Below are 21,091 nucleotides of genomic sequence, written 5' to 3'. Positions count from 1 at the left end.
CAGATTCGCTCACAACTTTCTGCTTAACTCTAATATTTGTCTCCTTTTTTGTTCTTCATTTTTCTTTTGTTCCTAGAATTCTGTAGGTGATGCGGCACTATGCTCAAAACTGTGTAACATTAGGGTTTCTATTAGCCACACGGAGTGTGCATTATTGCTAGTTCTGCACTTCCCCAGGTACATATTTGGGGGAGAATCAAAGTATAAAGTGATATATCCTTCGATCCATAGTTCCTTGCATCCATGTCTTATGGAAATTATTAAAGCTGTTGTCCACGAATAACTTAAAGAAAAATCTTCCTAAGCTAAAAAAGTTTCTCCTAAGAGGAATAAAAAATAACTTCTCGTTGATCTGGTCATGTCATTGTGGCAAACTGTTACTCTTCACTGTAGCGATATCTATGGAGTTTTTTTTTTTTCAAACAGCCAATCAGATTTGACTGGCGTTATATTGATAGAAGAGGGTTCAAGTACAAACAGCCAAAGGCCAAAGAAAAATAAAAAGACTGTACATGCCTGCATGCAAACAAACTTACACGTCAGCTCTCCTTACTCCTCATGGCAACATTCTCCCAATGTGTTTTGTGCCGGCCATACCCCACCAACCCAACTCCTCTTGGATGCAACTGATTATCTAGTGTACTGTCACCTCCTTCCCTCTGAAGATTCTTGTGTTCCTTTCCTTCCAGATTTCCCGAGCAATGAATGAGCAAGAAGACTGATTTGAGCCCTTTTTGTTTTGTTGCTTCCAGATCGCTTGTTACTTGGAGTTGGTTTTAAGTCTTGAAGCAATTTAATACATGTATGTGAATTAGATAATTGCGAATATAACAAGCAGTTCTTACTTTTAACTACTTTAGCATCTGTTGTGCATGTCTAGCACACCCCACTGGCCACTGGTATCATTCTGACTTGTCACCACTGTACATATTAATTGATATCATGTAACCTGCCTGTACATTCACAACTAGACAACTGCCCTAACTTGATATTCATGTCATGGACTCATGGTTATGAAACTAGTGACTCACCTATAATGCAAACGATATTTGGGTATTCAATTAAATATATTAACTGCTTATCAGCTAGCATTTAACTCTATATCATATATATCATGTTCAAATTATGCTACTGGAACCAACTGTTTAATTTTGGTGTAGTTTCTTATGGATATTAATGCATTTGATTTTGAAAGAATCAGTCAACGTACATATTCAGAAGTAATATTCCATGGCATAGACCTTAATTCTAACACTGTGAAATCGTCTTTTTCATCTTTTCCCTCCCAAAATTTTCTTTCATTTCATCCTCTTGTTTAATTTGGATAGCTCAGCTAGAAAGGCTAAGATCAGAACAGAGCATCTCCGCGCCTCCACAGCACACCCTGGATTCGCAATTATTGGGGGCAACTCCACTATAAAAAGCGAACCATCCACAAGAAGTAAGAACACACCAAGAAAGCAAGCTCACAACAAGGACAAGACAGGAACTGAAAGCCCTAGTACTAAGAACAGCAACCACCTCTGAAAGCTTTACAAGTTCGCAGGGTATGTGTCCCTTCGTGTTCCTCGTTTGTTCTTGTGGCCCCTCTATGAACTGGGATGATTTCATTGGTTTTTGTATTCTTGAAAAAGGTCATATGCAATCATTCTGGCTGTTGATATACTACAAAGTTCTCAAAAGAATACTATCTGCAAGGATGAGTGTTTCTGCATGTTTTGCATGCTAGTTTGATTTAAGTGATGGCCCACTGACTCCCGTTTAATTCTGTCCTAGATGGATAAAACTGAATTTCTCCTGCAAGGCCTTTCATTTTAGTTTTGTTTCCATTTTGACACTCTACCTAGAAATATTTTTAATCGTATGTATCTACCTAGTTTAGTTGAGGCAGCTTTTGTGATTTCTCTATGCATGTCATATCTAGGCGTCTAGCTAGCGTTGTTCTTTCTTTTTAGTTTGCACGTGATTACATGCATGGCTAGTGCATGTATACTAAAAGAAGCAAAAGACTTGTGCACACACGTTTATTATTCTTGGTCTTATAGATCTGGGCTAGCTGGACCATATTCACATTGGTTCCTGGATATATTCCTAAACTGCAAGGTCGTAGCATGGTCTTTTGATCAGTATACAAATATACTAATAAATGAGACAATGATTAGTTAAGACTTAAGAGTACTTAGCATATAACTTTTGTTGTGTTATGTTGTATTCATTCAATACCACAGCTTCTTGACGCTTCATACATGGCATGCAGGGCTTAACTGCGAATGAACATCCAGAGGAAGCCAGGAGACTGGAACTGCAAATCGTGCCAGCATCTCAACTTCAGCCGCCGGGACTACTGCCAGCGCTGCCATACCCCACGCCAGGACCTGCCGCTTGGCGATGGTTATGTCCCAGGTGGTGTGCTGACCTCCCTGGACATTCGCCCGGGCGACTGGTACTGCAACTGCGGCTATCACAACTTTGCTAGCCGAGCAAGCTGCTTCAAATGTGGCGCCATTGTGAAGGACCTTCCAGCAGGCCAAGGTGGTGGTGTTGCCAACGGTGACTTTGCCCGTGCCCTCGACAGCAGCGCAGTTCGTGCTGGGTGGAAGGCGGGCGACTGGATTTGCACAAGGTTAGCTAAGCTATGCTATTCATTTCAATCATCTATGTCTGCGGATGTATGGACCGAAACAATGTCATGCATGCTAGACAGAACGTTTATAAAACGACAGCATCTTTAGAAGTTAATCTTATGGAGTTGTTTTAAACATGAAAGTTTACTATCAGTGTTCTTTTTTTCACCAGGCCTGGTTGCAACGTCCACAACTTTGCAAGTAGGATTGAGTGCTATAGGTGCAATGCACCTAGGGAAGCAGGTACATGTCTTCTAAGATTTGTAGATAATGGTGCTTTGGTGTCCTTTACTATGCCTTTTTGATCAGATACATGCTCCCTGATTTAAATGTACATGCGGTACTTGATGCTAAAGAGCAAACGGCAGCTATCTGATCATTTTTCTTTCTGACTCGATCAAATTCCTTTAGACATGACCAGTCTAAAAAAAAATCTTGATAGACATTGCCTTGCAGATGGTTCCCTTTTTTTAGCTAGGTTGGCCGAAAGACACGGCCAACCAAATCTTATTAAGGTTAGGGAATAAAAGGTTTACAAATTACAAATTCACAGACAACAGATCGCCTGGGGCACATTGTACATTAATGTGGTGAAAAATCACCACGAATGTTTTCTTTTTATCAGAGGCATATGCTCCTGATTTAAATCTACATGCAAATACCTGATGCTAAAGAGCTAACAATACTTGATTAGTTCTAGCCAAATCTACTAGCAGTCAAATTAGTTATCTGATCATTTCTTTCTTTCTTTCTGACTCTTACCTGAGCAATGAAATTGCTTCCTACAAGTTCTAAAATAATTATGAGATGATCCTTCAATTAAGTTCTAACCTCTTCCGATGCTTTACGTCCTAAGAGGATTTTTTCTGCTGTATATCAGGTAATGTGAAGTAAGAAAGGACTGACGCGACCAAAGATCGTGAGACGTGACGAGCTGGCCGAGGATGAATAAAGTGACTGCTGTCAGTTGTCACATTCACAGGCTGCGATCCAGAAACTATGGATGGGACTATGTAGTAACGTGCTGATATATTATTGCTAAGTGTTACTACTGCATGGTTGCAAGGGTGGTAGAAGTACCTTAGCTTCCAAGATCGTTGTAATGTGTGAGTTTAATTTTGGCGTTTTAAGTAATAAGTCTAGTGATTGCAGGATTGTACGGGGTAATGTACTTGCATTATCCATTATAATCTTAAGCATCCAATATAATTATGCAATAATTCGTGCCTTACTGCTCTTAGCTACAGCTGGTTGGGTTTGAAGGCTTTATTTGTTATTCTTACATAGTGTATGTTACTCATGTCATTATTTAGAGTCTGCTATATACTGCTTATGCATTATTATTATCTGTTGTTGAACGTTTGCAAAGTTTTAGCGGGCATGTTTCTTTGTTAAAGAAAGGTGCACGAACTAATTCATTCAGTAAGGACTCCTTTGAAAATTAAGCAAGAAGTTTACAGTATTTGACAGAATTTAGTTCAACTTCTAAAAAAAATCCTTCAGAATTCCTCCATCGTAAATGAGCTGTATAAGATCATAGCTTGCATAAGAACAAAAATGCATATATGTATATGTCCATAGTGAGGTGTTTGTGGTGACGACGTCAATTTCAAGATATACCACTTCGGTCTTCTAGAGGTAGGATATATGTGTATTTGTAGTTGGTAAATGCACGTGTATGTACATAAGCTTCGGAGCTTATGTTGTACTAGTAGTCGCTTTAACTTTTTTTCTTGTAACGTTTGACCATTCGTCTTATTTGAAAAATTAGTGCAAATATGAAAACGGAGAAGTTATACTTAAAGTACTTTTGATAATAAAGCAAATCATAAATAAAATAAATAATAATTTCATAATTTTTTAAATAAGATGAAAGATAAAAGTTACAAAAAAAAACTCAAAGCGACGAGTGTAACGCCCGTTCCGTCGTGGCACTTAGCGGGAAAATTATCTCTTAAAAACCCTAGTTGCGAAATCCGTTTATTTGCTTGTTGTCTAGTGTCCGTGCCTTCTCAGATCTCGAAGCCCCGATCTATCGTCAAATTCAATCCCGAATACAAAATCCTCCCCAAATCAATCCCTCCGCAAAAGTCTAATTCGCCTCCCTAGGGTTCGATGGGCCAAATCCCTCTCGGCCCATCTCCCCCTCCCTCCCCGGCTCTCTCTCTCTCTCTCTCTCTTTCTCTCTCTCTCTCTCTCCCTCTCCCCGCTCTGCCCGTGCGCTGCGCACGCGTGCGCGCGAGGCGCGCCGAGCCGAGCGCCCTGCCCTCGCTGCCGCCTCCCGCCGACGCCGCCCAAATCGCCGCGCCGCCCGTTGCTTCCCGCGCGCGCGCGCGCCGTGGTGGCCGACCGCCTGGTCGCCGCCGCCGTCAGCCTCTGCCGCGCCTGCCGCCCGTGTCGCCGCTCCGCTCCAAGCCGGTCCGCCGTCATCGCCGTCGTCACAACCTGGCCCCGCCACTTCGCGCGCTAGCTTCCAAGGGACGGAGGCAGAGCCCTCCGCCCCCCTCTACCGCGTCGCCCTCTCTCTCCCTCCTCCTTTTCCCAAAGTGGCAAGGGGGCAAGTCCCCTTTCCCCTCCTCCTTTTCCCCTTTTCTCTCCCCGCCGGCGTCACCCTTCCCCCACCTCTGCGCCGCTTGACCGCTCGCGCAACCCGCCTCATCTCCTTGACCGCCCCAAGGTCGGTTTCCAAACCGACATGGCCGTCCTATAAACCCAGACACCCTCCCTTCCTTTTCCCCTCCCAAACCTTCCCCATTTTCGCCTGCGCCATTGCCGTCCCTCTCGCCGACCGCCGCCGTCGCGTGTGCTGGAGGAGCCGGCACGAGCAAGGACGCGGAAGGGGACTCCGGGCGCGCCCTCTTCTTCCTCTTCTCCGGCCCGAGGCTGGAGAGACCACTCCCGTGCCGTCGGTTTCTCGTCACTGCGCCCCTTCCCCGCACGGTAGTGTCTCCCTCCGTTCTCCCTTCTCGTTCCATCTCCTCCCCTTAGACTCGGGTAGTAGCACGAGTAGCCTCCCCGTAGCTAGCTGGCGCCGCCTCGACCGTTGCCGCCGCCCGCTGTGTGCTCGCCGCCGTTGCCGCCCGAGCTCCGTAGCGCCCGCTCGTCGCCGGCCTCGCTCGGCGTAGCTCCGCCCAATCCGATGCTAGCAACGGATTCCCGTAGCTGTGTAGATGCTCTCACCGCCAGGAATCGGCCCCCCGTGACCTCATCGCCGTTTCCCCCTTCTCCCGCCGCCGGTTGCCGCCGCCGCAATCCGCCGCCGTCGAGCATCCCCCGGCGAATCCGAGCCGTTGGCTCGTCTCCCCTCGTCCCGTGCAACCTCCCGGTGTGCTCGCTTTCACTTGTATCGCCGTGGTTCGCTCCGCCGATCGCCACCGCCGTCTGCCGTCCGTTCCGGCCGCCATCGTCGTCTACCTCCCGCCGGCCCGCGTGGCTGCCACGTAGGCACCACGTCGGCGCCACCTCGGCCGCAACTGGACCGACCGACCCGGCCAGCCGCCCCCTCTGTTTCCCTCCCCGTGCGCGTGGTCCACCGCGAGCCGTGAGGCTGCGCGTGGGCCCGCCGCACCACGTCCTCCGCGAATCGCGCGCATGCGCCGCGCCTCCCTCCCTAAACCTTAGCACGCCCCGCGTGCACCTCGCTCACGGTGAGCCGAGTCGCCGACAAGCGGGTCCCACCCGGGACCACGCGGGATGGACCCGGCCCACCGGCTCTCTCTCTCCCCTCCCCGCCCGCGCGCGCCTTGGGCCGCCTTCTTGGGCCGGCCGGCCCATTAAGCTTGACCAAGCCGCCCATTTCTCTCTGGCCGCGCCCTAGCCGCCCGAGGAAAGTCTAATTTCCCTCCCTCCTTCTTTTCTTTTCTTTTTCAAAAAGGATTTAAATAAATCCTTTTCCTTTAGACCAAAAATCCAATAATCTTAGAAATTCAATATCTTCCCAACCGTAAGTCCGTTTGACTCCGTTCAACTTCCAAAATTCCTCAAATCTCGAGATCTATCTAATGGCACACTTAGAGGTCAATAATAGGGCTTTATTTTCGCCGTTTGTTGAGTTGTCCCGTTTCGTGTGTAGTTTCGGAGCCCGAAGACCCGCAGTGCGAGGATTTCGAGGATCAAGCTCAAGATCTCGAGCAAGGCAAGCCACCTTTGAACATCTTGAGCCTATATTTGAACTTAATTATGTTGCTTGAAAAATATTATGCATTGATAGGATTGCACTTAATTTGTTTACACCGTCTGCAAGGCAGACCGGTGTGCCTACCTAACTTGTTGCATCTGATCCTTCCATTGTAATTGTTATACCATGTTCCCTTGTAACCACCTAGTTGTGCCTCGGTAATCGTGCACTCTGCACAGGTATCGACGGTCGCCTTCAAACTTAAAATCTGAGAAACATCTTGGGTAAAACTTGGGTTTTACAAAAGACTTGGAAAACCCGACACTTGGGTCGGTGCTTGCGAACTAAATGAATTTCCAAATCGCGGACCGGGGAACGTACCGGGTGTACGGTTTCCCGCTCTTGCACTTAAGGACCGTTTCCTTGGAATTTCATCCGAACATAAGACAAGTACGACCACATGGGTGGAATGGGACACCCCTGGCTGAGTAATTAGCTAATCGGGGGAGCCTTGATGCCAAGAGACATGTGGATTCGCCGGGGTGGTGTCGGGGAGGACCCCTGGGCTTCCTGGCACAGTATGGTCTGGGACCTAATCTGGTGTTGGTCTGGGACCCCTCTCGTTGGCATATGGTGAACCTGTGTCGGCTTTCGAAATGCCTTGTCATGAAAGCCTTAAGGTCTCTAATCATGGCCGTTCTACACGGGCTGGATGATCTGGGTTAGTAATGTCGTGTGGGTAAAGTGTACCCCCTCTGCAGAGGTTATTAAACTGTTCGAACAGCCGTGCCCACGGTCATGGGCGGATGTGAGGTGATTCCTAGCGTAGTTTTGTTTGACTACTGCCTTGTGAAATTTGCTGTTGTGAAATGGGTTTGATGTTTGGAAAATCTGCGGCTGATGGGATCAGCCAGGCCCGGGTGGCCGTTTGAAAGCTGTTGGCCGGGTGCCAATCTTGATCAATTCAAAAGACTGATACATTGCACATACTCCGACCGGACGAGACGCAATGTCTCTTCCGTGTCGTTTGAGAAGCACCCACTTAGTCGTTTCAGAAAGGAGTTCAAAATAAAATCAATTGCAAAAACATCAGCCTTTCCTTGAAGCCTGTATTAAACACTTATTTCCCATGGCTTGCTGAGTACTCCCGTACTCATCCTTGCTCTATATAAATAACCCCCCCTAGTTGCTGAAGAAGATGAAGCGGATCCCGCTGACGAGGAGTTCTTCCAGGAGCAAGCCGGCTACGATGAGTTTTAGGGTTTCGGCCTAGTTCCCAAGTCGCGCCTGTGATGTTTGGTCAAGTCTTGGCTTCCGCTTCCCTTTTGTAATGCAGTTGTGAGCTCGGGATCTGTCCGCAGCCCAACATGACTGTACTCCTACTCTATAATAAAGAGACCTCTGTTGCTGCGATATTCTGTCTTCCTGTGATACCAGCACTGTTTCCTGGGACTGGTATCAATTAACAGGTTAATTTAGAGCGTCATGGGCTAGTTCTGCTCGGGACTAGTTCGGGACGTGACAACGAGTTTTCTGGGACATAAGTAGTATTTTGAAAACAAACATAAATGTGTAGTGGTAGCTCTACAAGATAAGAGGGCACGTAGATGTAGCTAGGGACCAAAGTGGTGATCTACACTAGCCCACAGTGGGCCACTAATCGAGTGTGGAGAGAATGTATTCTCAGCTCAGGTGTTTATCTCCAAGGCTCGATGTTTTAGAAGATTCTCCTATTGTCCTATTGCCTATATTTGTCATATAAAATTGAATCTTTATATATATGTACTTCTACAGTACATATAAAGATGCTTCTACAGTATCACAACTTTATTATCATATCCTCGATGGAGATAAAAGGTTCAAAGTCAGGTCGTAGAATACATTTGTAAATGTAGATGAACTTGTTAGGTTTCTTACAGTGAAACAAACCTACTCAAATTAAGTCTATACTTGATATGGGTGCTCACTTTTACGGCTAATAATTTTAGGCAATGTGTACATATCGATAATGAAACGCATATGGTAATTTCGTATATCAAATATGCCGACCAATATTTTGGAGGTGTTATAGGGGTAAGTATGTGCATGTGCACGTATTTATAGGGGTAAGCATGCACGCATATATATGAATGCTTGCATTTGTAACGTGTTTCGAAAAAAAAAATCATGCCATATTTTAAAAAAAAAATAAGTATAAAAAGAACATTTACTTATACACTATGTTGTTATATTTCGGCAACAATAACAATTGGACCATAGGACTGGGCCAACTAAATGATGACCTCATACAAGTGCAACACTAAACACATGGGCCCAGATGTCAGTCTACCGCTTTGTCCTACCAATCCAACCTTCAAGCCCTACCTACCCCTACCTTGTCGGGAAGTTGTAACTACCCACTCGCGCCAGTCATCGTCATTGTCGCCATGTCCTTCCATCTACAAGCCCACGTCTTCATGGCGAACCCTCTCCATGGCCTTTCCACTTCTACCGCCGTGGATGAAACTTTCCGTGCTCTTTTCTCTACTTTCCCAACTCACCTTCATCGTTTCCGCACGCACGTTTTTCAAACCATGAACGATGCGTTTTTTCAAAAAAAAAATTTCTATATGATAGTTTCTTTAAAAAACATATTAATCCATCTTTCAAATTTATTTTAGCTAATACTTAATTAATCATATACTAAACGGTACTTCGTTTTGCGTGCCAGCTCCCGAACACAATAGTAAATTTTATATAAAAAGATAAAAGTAAAAAAGAAAAAAAAGGCTGATGCGCACTACCCTGTGCTATTTCATGATGGGCTGAAACTTTTAGGCAACTACGAGAATTGGGCCGGCCCGACCAATAGGCCTCCTGCAACTGCAACACTGAACACGAGGGCCCACATGTCAGTGACACAACCTCCCTACGCTTTCTCCTACCAATCCAACCACCTACTACCCCCACCTTGCCGGGAAGCTGCAACTGCACACTCGCCGCCGCCGCCATGTCCATCCACCTCCGCGCCCACGCCTTCGCGGCGAGCCCTCTGCGCGGCCTCTCCGCCTCCACCACCGCCGTCTCCCCGTCGGCCGCGGCCGACGCCCTCCGCTCCCTCCTCGACGCGGGGGCCGGGGCAGCCGACGCCGCGCACCCGCACCCGCACCCGCACCCGCACCTCTCCAAGATCCTCCCCTTCCGCCGCGGCCGCCCCCTCGCGCGCTCCCACGACTCTCCTCCTCCCCCCGCTGCCGCGGCCGCGGCGCCGCCGCCTCCTCCCGCCTGGCGCCTCGCGTGGCTCCCGCCCGCGCGCGTCCCCGACGTGCCCTCGGACGCCTTCGTGTTCCTGGGCGCGCACGGCGAGGAGGAGGGGAAGGAGGCCGCGGCGTACTGGGCCGTCGATGTGAGCGAGCGCGACGGGGAGGGCGCCGGGGATGGGTCGGCGTTTGTGGATTTGAGGACGCTCATGGTGGCCACGGACTGGAGGGACAAGGACGCCATGGGAGACCTCGCCATCGCGGGCCACGTGCGTGGCGATTCTTTTGTTGTTATCAGAGACATTCGAATTACTACATTTTTTGTGGTTGATTGGATTTCTGATTCGAGCAGGCTCGGGCGCTGCTAGAATGGCATAGCACAGCAAAATTCTGCGGAGCTTGTGGATCAAGGGCTGTTCCTGCTGAAGCCGGAAGACGGAAGCAGTGCAGCAATGAATCCTGCAAGAAGAGGATATACCCTCGAGTTGATCCCGTATGATTTGTGCTCAATTCCTGACCTATCTTGCAGTTGGAGATGGCACCTGTTGAATTTGACGTTTTGTTATCCCTATTTGGTGTATTGCAGGTTGTGATTATGTTGGTCATAGATAAGGAAAACGATCGTGCGCTCTTAAGCCGCCAGTCGAGATTTGTGCCTCGAATGTGGAGCTGTCTTGCTGGTTTTATAGAGGTGCAAATTAGCTCTTAGTTTTCATGATTTCTTATGTTTAATGTTCAGATCTTTTCTTCATAATAATATGTGCTTAGTTCCATTCCTTTCACTTGTAATTTTCTTATGCTGGTTTTGGTTTGGATGAAACAGAAGGATGCTATAGATAACTTGGTTGTATTACACCCATTGTTACTGCATACTGCACAATCCTGGTTAGATCTTATTTGTGAGTTGGTGGGATGGTTAGATCTTATTTGTTAGTTGGTGGGAGGACCGGAGGAGTGTATGTACACACCCACCACACAAGTTTGGATCCTCTAGGGCTAACTTGGATTCATCTTCCCCCGTGGGTATCCTCATTTTATTTATTTTTTAAAAAAAAGAGTTACCATATCCTCATTAGCCATGCTTGTAATTTGTAGGAGATTATTTAGAGCACTTCACTATCCTAACTATGATGAATTCATTCCAAATACTGAAAAGTAACTTGTTTTCTTGTTTAAGTTTTGTCCTATGCTTATGCTAACTTCAACTTTCTGTGGTACTAGCAAGTTCATTTCATTATCATCTTGCCGTGCACTGAAAGAAGCTTACACATGCTGCAACTGTTCTTTTTGTAGCCAGGAGAAAGCTTGGAAGAGGCAGTGAGAAGGGAAACGTGGGAAGAGACTGGTATTCAAGTTGGGGAAGTCATTTATCACAGTTCTCAACCGTGGCCTGGTAATGAATTGTTCTTACCATATATCTTTCGAATGAAAAACACAGGAAAGGATAACACTAGAAGATAAGAAATATGTTTTAACCTTTCTAATTATCGTATCAAAATACAGAAGTACTTATAATGAAAGATACTAGGCAAGAACTATATCAAATTAAAGTAATAAGAAGAAATAGGTAGAGGACTTGGGCGGTGGTGGTGGTGTACATGCATACGAAGAGACATGTATTAGGGCTCCCTTTGGCATTAGAGTGTATTCTCAAAACAAAATTATTTGTGCTTTGGGATATATTATGAGCTGTTATCGTCTTTTTCTTGAGTTGTAGAGAAAAGTCTTAATAGAATCAGTGACAATCTCCCTAACCCACTCTGATAGTATCCATGTTGCTTCCGATGCTTTTTTCAGTTGGGCCGAGTACTATGCCATGCCAACTGATGGTGGGATTCTTTGCTTACGCTAAATCATTGGAGATACATGTTGACAAGAAAGAGCTTGAAGGTTTGTCAGTATGAAATGTTATTTTTTTTCCTACTCTTTTTTGCAACTGATTGGCCTGGTCCATCCATATAATCCTACGTTTCAGTCGGTCTTCTGTTATTTTTCTTATGCAATCTTACAAGAATATTTAGATACTAACTGAGTAAAACTTATCTAATTGTTAAATTGGTGATCTGTAATACATCGAAGATACTTTTCTACAATGAACTTCATAATAGTTCTGCGCAGACCTTTTAGTTCTCATCTCTCGAATGCCATTCTTTTACCAATGTAGATGCCCAATGGCACAGCCGTGAGGATGTCAAGAAAGCACTAACATTTGCAGAATACGAGAAAGCTCAGAGAACAAATGCGCTCAAGGTCAATCAAATATGCAAGGGTGTTGAGAAAAGGCAGAGCATCTCTGCTGACCTCAAAATCGAAAGTGAGGAGCCTGCTCCAATGTTCGTTCCTGGGCCCTATGCGATTGCTCACCACCTCATATCATCATGGGCTTTTGAAGGAGCACCAAAGGCACCTAGCTCCTTCTCCAACCTATGAGCCTTGATCCTGTTATTCATTTTCACTAAACAACACAACAACAGGAGATAGGGAATAAAAAATTTTAGTCCCATGTATCATGTATGCCTTAGTTTCTTGTTAGTGTAGATGTGAAATGTGTCCATTGCCGGTTGTAATAAAAGGTTAAGAAAAGTACATCACGTTCACTGGAGGATTTGGGGGGAGTACAGATTACAGAGCAAGTGTAATATTTTAGCATACAATTTGTAACAGTGTATAGATGCAGCACAGATGTGCTGATGTTTGTATCTTCCATATTCAAAGAGCTGGCATCAAGTGTGAAATTTTGCCAGGTTTGTTACAAGTTGAGGACAATCTTTTACATGTTGACTGGTATAGTTCTGCTTGGAGAAAACTGGAATATTCAAGTTAATTTTCCACATGAGTACATCTGTTTGTCATGCAAGTGAATCAAGAATTCTTGTGCAGGGGTTGATTATTCAGTGTATAGGGGTATGAAATGAATGTAGAGAGTGATGTGCCTGGACTTTTGTTGCTAATCATAATTGAAGCTTCTCCTTGAAACAAGCAACCACATGACATCTTTGACTAATCTGTTGCACAAAAACAATAATTAACCCGCATCAATCTTCAACTGGTCAACATAAAATCTACTGTTGGACAGCAACACCACAGCACCTTGTACTAATTTTTTTTATGCTTTCATCCAACTACTGACAAAGAATTCTCGTCAGTTTTTCAAGTTCAGAACAAAGGCAGGAACTCTGATTAGGTGTAGCCTCATATACAGTACTACTATATGCTAGGAGCACTTAATTAATTGCTGTTCCTCTCTAGGTAGTACTTAATTAATTAGGAGTACTAATTTTGCACTTTGTGACACGTTTTATGTTGATTCACAGTGACTTGATTCAAGCACAAGAGAGGTGGTCACAGCAACATGTGCAAAATTGTCATTAGACGAAACGTATCAAGCTCTAATTGCAGCCGAAGAAGCAAGAAGCAAACCATCCAATCAGCTGCACAGCTAGTCAACCGTTGACTAGTCAACACAAGCTAGTCAAACCGTTGACTACCACTGTCTTTGTTGCGGGCCAGATTTTTCCACGGTGCACAGCCGCAACGAGATGGAGACATGGATAGAGTAATAAGCAGCAGTAGCAATGCAACACTTGAATCACTTGCAGCTTGGAACTGATCTGATCAGCCATGGCGGTCGGCGTCGTCGCCGGCGTCGAGAGCCAGGAGCGCCGCGGCGGCGGCGCCGGAACCGGAAGGGTCACCGCGTTCGTCGTGCTGTCGTGCGTCACCGCCGGCATGGGCGGCGTCATCTTCGGCTACGACATCGGGATCGCAGGTACAGTGTAACACAATGTAGCATGAGACATCGAGAGAAGTGAAGCTTCGTTAATGGCGGCGGCGGCGGCGGTGGTGCAGGTGGCGTGTCGTCGATGGAGCCGTTCTTGAGGAAGTTCTTCCCGGAGGTGCACCGGCGGATGGAGGGCGACGTGCGGGTCAGCAACTACTGCAAGTTCGACAGCCAGCTGCTCACGGCGTTCACCTCCTCGCTCTACGTCGCCGGGCTCCTCACCACGTTCGCCGCGTCGCGGGTCACGGCGGGGAGGGGGCGCCGCCCGTCCATGCTCCTCGGCGGCGCCGCCTTCCTCGCCGGCGCGGCCGTCGGCGGCGCGTCGGTGGACATCTACATGGTCATCCTCGGCCGCGTCCTCCTCGGCGTCGGCCTCGGCTTCGCCAACCAGGCCGTGCCGCTCTACCTGTCGGAGATGGCGCCGTCGCGGTGGCGCGGCGCGTTCAGCAACGGCTTCCAGCTCAGCGTCGGCGTCGGCGCGCTCGCCGCCAACGTGATCAACTACGGCACGGAGAAGATCAGGGGCGGGTGGGGATGGCGCGTCTCGCTGGCGCTCGCCGCCGTCCCCGCCGGGCTCCTCACCCTCGGCGCGCTCTTCCTCCCGGAGACGCCCAACAGCCTCATCCAGCAGGGCAAGGTCGAACGCTGCGACGTCGAGCAGCTGCTCAAGAAGATCCGCGGCGCCGACGACGTCGCCGACGAGCTCGACACCATCGTCGCGGCGAACAGCGCCACGGCCGGAGTCGGCGGCGGCGGCCTGCAGATGCTTCTCACCCAGCGACGGTACAGGCCGCAGCTCGCCATGGCCGTGATGATACCCTTCTTCCAGCAGGTGACCGGGATCAACGCGATCGCGTTCTACGCGCCGGTGCTCCTCCGCACCATCGGCATGGGCGAGAGCGCGTCGCTGCTGTCTGCGGTGGTGACGGGGGTCGTCGGCGTGGGCGCGACGCTCCTCTCCATGTTCGCCGTCGACCGCTTCGGCCGCCGCACGCTGTTCCTCGCCGGCGGCGCCCAGATGCTCGCGTCGCAGGTGCTGATCGGCGGCATCATGGCGGCGAAGCTGGGCGACGACGGCGGCGTGAGCAGGGCGTGGGCGGCGGCGCTGATCCTCCTGATCGCGGCGTACGTCGCCGGATTCGGGTGGTCGTGGGGGCCGCTGGGCTGGCTCGTCCCCAGCGAGGTGTTCCCGCTGGAGGTGAGGTCGGCGGGGCAGAGCGTGACGGTGGCGACGAGCTTCGTGTTCACCGTGTTCGTGGCGCAGGCGTTCCTCGCCATGCTCTGCCGCATGAGGGCCGGGATCTTCTTCTTCTTCGCCGCGTGGCTCGCCGCCATGACCGCGTTCGTGTACCTCCTCCTGCCGGAGACCAAGGGGGTGCCCATCGAGGAGGTCGCCGGCGTGTGGCGGGGCCACTGGTTCTGGTCCAGGGTCGTCGGCGGCGACGGCGAGGAGGAGGAGCGCAATAATGGCGGGAAGCTTTGACTGAAACAACGCGCGCGCGCAATATCCAAAGTGCGTTGCACGAATCTTGACGCGCATCTCCCCCCCTCCGTTTCTATGCTACCTTGTTCAGAAAACAGAACACACCTACAGATTCAGAGTTTTCAGACACATCAAGGCTTAAGAACATACTCCCTCCGGTTTGAGATTAATTGACATTATGGGTTGTTTTAGCTTTCTCCACTACTCTCTCCCTTCTATTTCTCCAGAATACCCCTCATGCATGCATGCAAACAGAAAAAAGTAACTACTGCTTGGAGTATTAATGAGGGGTATAACAGGAAATATGGATCTAATTAATACTGTCATTGGTATTTGACATGATGTCCAAAACGTCACTTAATCTCAAACAGGAGGGAGTAGTTAATGTTGTACTTCCTCCGTACGAAAATATAAAAAAATATATATATACACATTATCAAAAGCTAGTGTTATCTACCCCTCCTCCGTCAAAAAAAAAAAAAATCAAACCCTAGGTCTGAAATCTAGGGTTTGATTTTTTTTTCTTTTTTTTTTCAGAGTAGTAGATATATGACCAGAAGAGATGGAGTTAGTATGCTACTACAAGATTAAGCGTTTTCAGATAAATCAAGATTCGGAGCTTTCAACACATCAAGGCCCCGTTGTTTTATGATTAAGATACATATTTTATCTCGGTTGTTTGTTGGCATGTTTTTGCTAAACCATGTGTTTTATGCAAAAACTTTTTATATAGAAATTGTCTTAAAATATCAAATAAATATATGTTTTTAAGTTTGTAACAAAATAAAACTTAATTAATCATGTGTTAATGTTTTTTTTTTGTGTGCGCTTATACTTAATTTTTCTCTGTATCTATCTCGAACGGGGTCCAAGATTCAGAGCTTTTTTTTTTTGAACCCGGGTGTATTTAGTTCATACCAAAATTGGAAGTTCGGTTGAAATTGGAACGATGTGACGGAAAAAATTGAAAGTTTGTATGTATAGAAAAGTTTTGATGTAATGGAAAAGTTGAAAGTATAAAAAAAAACTTTGGATCTAAACTCGGCCTGTGTGGTGCGCTCTGAACTAGGAATGTTTTCTAGGTCAGAACATGTACTACCTTCAGATTCCAGGTGTAGCTTATACAGTACCAACAGAGTGTCCCTATGCTTAATTTCAGTGTATAAAACATGCAGTTGGTGTAACCTGTACTCTGAAACCAATCGTTTTGATTTCAGGCCGTAAAACTCATGTGCAAAAACTGTTGGAAAATCACATCAACAACAGTTATCAAGGTACATGAACAATCATGCATGAGGCACCATAAATGTACTAGCTAGTATCACACGTGGCTAGATCTGACGAGATTAGTAACAAACAGTTTGCAAGGTTCAGAATAATTACTGTACGAGACATCATGATCATCTCCTCTGCCCAGCAGGTCAGCATCTACCACTAATTGGGGGCAAGATAAAAAAAAGTCAGTGTAGATGTGCAAGAACGCTTCTTTCTCCTCCTTGATCGGAATTACGGGCAGAATTATTAGAACAGGATAAGGAGAATAGACTGAACAGGGAGCAGCAGTACAAGTGCAGTGAGGGACAGTATTTGGACCGGTTTGTGCTGCATTGTCTTAGTGTTATGGAGCCTGAATTATTGGGGCTTGTGTGATTGATACCTCTCGCACCTGTCCATGTTGCCTTGTAGATATACACACATCACTCCATGCATCTACTCTCTAGTAATTATCCATGTGCTCGTCTGGTTGGATTGGAACAAGCAACAACTAGGTATATACACTTGTCTCTGAGTGATCTTATATGAGAAAAATAATTCATACAAAATTCCCGCATTTCAAATAAAATTTATCAAATTCCTTCATAATTACCTCGCTTCAAAGGACGCAAATATAGTGATTTTATAATACTTAAAAAGTACCGTACTTTTGATTAATTTAGCATAAATTTTAATACCTCTCAAATACCGTAAAATTTCTCAGGTAAATATCACTTATTGGACCACATGTCGGCCACTCATCTAGTCATCTTAGAGTTTAGCTCACGTTGGGACGTTAACCTAATAGCAGCACTCCAGGTGTCGTGGAGCCTACAAGAACGTCGTCGTCGGTGAAGATAGACAAACCATGGTAGAAAGCAAACTTTCATGAAAAAGCGACCAAATTAGGCGTATCCAATCCAATCCTCCAAGCGAAGCAAAAACACACGTCACAAGAAGCTCACAGCAACAACTATTTGGTGAGTGGTATTTATTATCTGAAAGAATCTGGTGAGTTTTCATATGGATGCCTACGTGGAGACATGTTGTGTGGCCAACTGGGGTCCAACCTGCCAATCATGCATTGGGCCAGCCATCAGGCTACTTGTTAGTCGATCGATCGATCACCACGACAATTCATATATATCTTATTTACAAGGAGAGAGAGAGGAGGAATCAATCGAGAATTCGAGACATAGTGATCAATCATGCATCTTCTGGTTGTTGGAAGCTAGCAAACTGAAGGTTCTTGTTGCTGTTGCTGTTCATCATTATCATAGCCAATAAGAAAGCAAGAATCCAAGAGGAGACAGGATCGGAGGAGGAGGAAGAAAGCGAGAAACCAATCGATCGATCGATCATGCTGATCTTGGAGGTGGGCATCTGGTTGCTGCCGTTCACGCTGCTGGTGGCGCCGGTGAGGAGGATGGTGAGGCTGGTGCAGGAGCTGCAGCGGATCATGCTCGTCGTCGCCTGCGACCGGAGCCGCCGCGGCGGCCGGCCGCCGACGTTCGGCGAGGTCTTGAGCCGCCTCGACCGCCTCGACTCCGCCACCGTCATCGTCTGAACGATGATCGATTGATCAGCATCCTGTAAGCTGTAATTAAGTTGCTTCAATTCCTCTGCCATCTTCTTCTTCAGTTCTTCTTGATGTAAATTTCTGAATCCGAATTAAGTGCGTTTTAGTTCTTCAAGAAAGGATGCTCTCTTCTGAATCTTTTGCTCTGTGATCTTCAGTTTTTGGTACATGCAAGCACTTGCATGTATCTGTAATTATGTATGTACGGTTTTTGTATATATGGGGCTGAAATTAAGTTTTATCCAGCTCCCTGCATAAGATTATTGATGAACACCAGTCTAAAAAAAAGAGTATTGATGAACAAGTATTCATAGGATGAATGAAGAAGTGTTCTCTGTTGTATAGAGAGAAAAGGTTCCTTTGTTCTTCAGTTTATGCTGATGATTCATAATTAATTTGGAGCTCATTTCTTTCTCTGAATGATTTGGAGATCCGGATTATGTGAATGGTTTCTTTCTGAATTTTCCTGAAGAGATTGCAGGATTGCTAGCATCTAGGTAGATGATGCCAGGTCAAACAATGTGTTTCTTTTGCTTTCTGTCCAACATTCTTTTTTAGGATAGTTCCAGTTTTTTGTTTCCTTCTCAACCAATAAAGCTGCTGCATAATCTTATTGAAGCTGTCAGAATCTGTAACGTCAAATTTGTATATTCACATGTATGTCAGGACTACTTAAAAAAGGCTGAAGGGGTGATATGTACATATTAGCTAGTAAAAAAAAATCAAGTTCAGAGAACATACATCATTACCTGGGGCCTATAATTTCTTTAATTTTCTATCTGGCATTATTGTGCCCTTCTAGAAATGTAGGGCAGGTTGGTGTAGAATAAAATGCAACTGCACATGGCTACGAATTTCTCTCAGGAAAAATAATTTTCTGAGGGAGAATAATTTTCTGAGGGAGACTAGGGAACGGTAATACCGTTGGAATGGTACAGATGATACTATGTATCATGCCTGATATCTAGGTATCATACCTATACCGTTCCAACGGAATACCGTTCTCTCTATTTGATTTACTCTAATTATATATCACATCATTATGTCTTTTGGAAACTCAAAGAGCTGGTGCCACAATTTAGTGAGTCATCATAATAATATACAGCACGTATTGCTAATCATTAACTGTTCCAAGCTTATGTTGTGAGCAAAAATAATTTGTGAGACCACAGGTTTATTGATGGTCTCTGTACACGTTCGCTCTCATGATTTAGAAATTTTCACGTTAATCAGGAAAAAAATAAAAATTCTAAGCCATTGATTATAATGTGAATCTAAACTATAATGGTGTAGTTTAAACCAAAGAATCCAAGTCAAAATACAATTTAAAATATTTGAAGGTCGGAATAAAAACATAGGAATCAAAAAGAGTCCTTTTATAAATACAATATAAAGTTTGGATTAAAATAAATAATATTGAGATAATAGTCCATTTATTTAGAAATATATGAAATTCATAGTAAAAATAAATAATATTGAGAAAAGAGCCAATATAGAAATACGAATGCAATTGTACATCACAATGAAATTATCAAGAGGAATGAAAAGTATCAAAGTGAAAAAGAGGAATTATTTTCTCATTTTTCTCATTCCAATGTCCAAACGAGCCAAACTACCAAAGCAATATGCAATTCTTTAAGGAAAGTACCAATTGTGTTTCCTTCCCAGAAAAAAAAAAAAAAAGACCTAACCAGCTAATCTCAAAGATGCAGACAGAATCATGTAATAACAAAATGTGTCCACCAGCAGGTTATCAGGACTAATAAAGTACTACTAATACATTCACTTTTGCTAAAATGAAAACAAGTTGAGAGCTAGAGCATGAATCATATGCACGAAACCACATATATATTTCCTTTGTCAAATTATATGTCGCATTATTGTGCTTTTTAGAAATTTGCAGAATGCAGAGTTGGTGTATGGAATCAAATGTTGCTTTCCAGTTTAGTTGGACACATAATAATAGTACATTATTGTGCCTTTTAGAAATTTGCAGAATGCATAGTTGGTGTGTGGAATGAATCAAATGCTCTACTTCCAGTTCAGTTTTTCCTTCAAAAAAAAAAAACTTCCAGTTCAGTTGGACACAATAATACAATCACACTGTGCATATTGCCAACGCTTAACTCTTCCGAGTTTATGTATGCCGTGAACAAAATTTGCAAGCTGAAACCATGATCGTCGGTGTAATGTGGCAGGAACGGCAGATAATGGTCCGGAGAGGGAGAAAAAATGATGAGTCAATTTTAGACAACTATAGCTATTTCGTTAAAAATATTAGTATGCTACAACTGTAGTCAAGTGTTGAAGAGAACTGCAATATTGACATATATAACTTTATCATAAGCTGCGACTTTATATTTCTAATATCCTTGGATCTACATGTCATACATACACATCAAATACTCATGATCTTACAAATCTACTCATGATCTTATAAATCGGGTCTACCGTCTACATGTCATACACACGTAGGGAGCAAAATTGTATTTTTTATGATAAAATCGTTTGCTATTGTTACAGTTTTATAAAATTATTCCCTCCATTATAAAATAAATTCATTTTTCATACATCCCAACACGTGCATACAAAACCAAAAACCAAAATACCTTCACTTTATCAAATCCAAATGCAATTATTTCTCTCTTTATCTACATCCAATGTATTAATTTATCCACTAATTTCAAAAACTCCTATGCAATAATTGATAAAATATAAACTTATTTCAGAACAAATGGAAGGAGCTAAAAATAATCTTATTATGGGACAATGTGAATATCTTAAAACGTACTCCCTCCGTTTCATAATGCAAGTCATTTTAGCATTTTTCACATTCATATAGATGTTAATGAATCTATGCATATATATGTCTTGATTCATTAACATCTACATGAATGTGGGAAATGCTAAAATGACTTACATTGTGAAACGGAGGAAGTAGTAAGATGATATTGACTAAATAATTATAGGGCTTGTTCAGATTGATGATATTTTCAACTATATCATTATTTGAT

At 44.9% G+C, this 21,091-nt stretch overlaps 3 protein-coding genes across 3 annotated transcripts; all 3 read left to right on the top strand.

Moving 5' to 3' along the window:
• Nucleotides 1–1,368: 1,368 nt before the first annotated feature.
• Nucleotides 1,369–3,852, top strand: LOC127775945 (RNA-binding protein involved in heterochromatin assembly dri1-like). The gene is made up of 4 exons (XM_052302265.1): nt 1,369–1,547; nt 2,258–2,623; nt 2,797–2,867; nt 3,505–3,852. Exons 2-4 carry the CDS (start codon nt 2,271–2,273, stop codon nt 3,516–3,518), a joined length of 438 nt encoding a protein of 145 aa, XP_052158225.1. The 5' UTR covers nt 1,369–1,547; nt 2,258–2,270; the 3' UTR covers nt 3,519–3,852.
• A 5,829-nt stretch (nt 3,853–9,681) lies between these two features.
• On the top strand, nt 9,682–12,819 carry LOC127775577 (nudix hydrolase 19, chloroplastic). Its single transcript, XM_052301836.1, has 6 exons — nt 9,682–10,249; nt 10,333–10,473; nt 10,567–10,671; nt 11,274–11,373; nt 11,778–11,870; nt 12,145–12,819. Exons 1-6 carry the CDS (start codon nt 9,731–9,733, stop codon nt 12,408–12,410), a joined length of 1,224 nt encoding a protein of 407 aa, XP_052157796.1. The 5' UTR covers nt 9,682–9,730; the 3' UTR covers nt 12,411–12,819.
• Nucleotides 12,820–13,375: 556 nt separating this feature from the next.
• On the top strand, nt 13,376–15,675 carry LOC127777195 (hexose carrier protein HEX6-like). The gene is made up of 2 exons (XM_052303740.1): nt 13,376–13,749; nt 13,830–15,675. Exons 1-2 carry the CDS (start codon nt 13,602–13,604, stop codon nt 15,242–15,244), a joined length of 1,563 nt encoding a protein of 520 aa, XP_052159700.1. The 5' UTR covers nt 13,376–13,601; the 3' UTR covers nt 15,245–15,675.
• Nucleotides 15,676–21,091: the final 5,416 nt, after the last annotated feature.

Source organism: Oryza glaberrima, chromosome 6 (genome assembly GCF_000147395.1).
Source record: "Oryza glaberrima chromosome 6, OglaRS2, whole genome shotgun sequence".
Taxonomy (NCBI): domain Eukaryota; kingdom Viridiplantae; phylum Streptophyta; class Magnoliopsida; order Poales; family Poaceae; genus Oryza; species Oryza glaberrima.
Note: the sequence above shows the minus strand (reverse complement) of the source record. Positions and strands in the feature narration are given on the sequence as shown.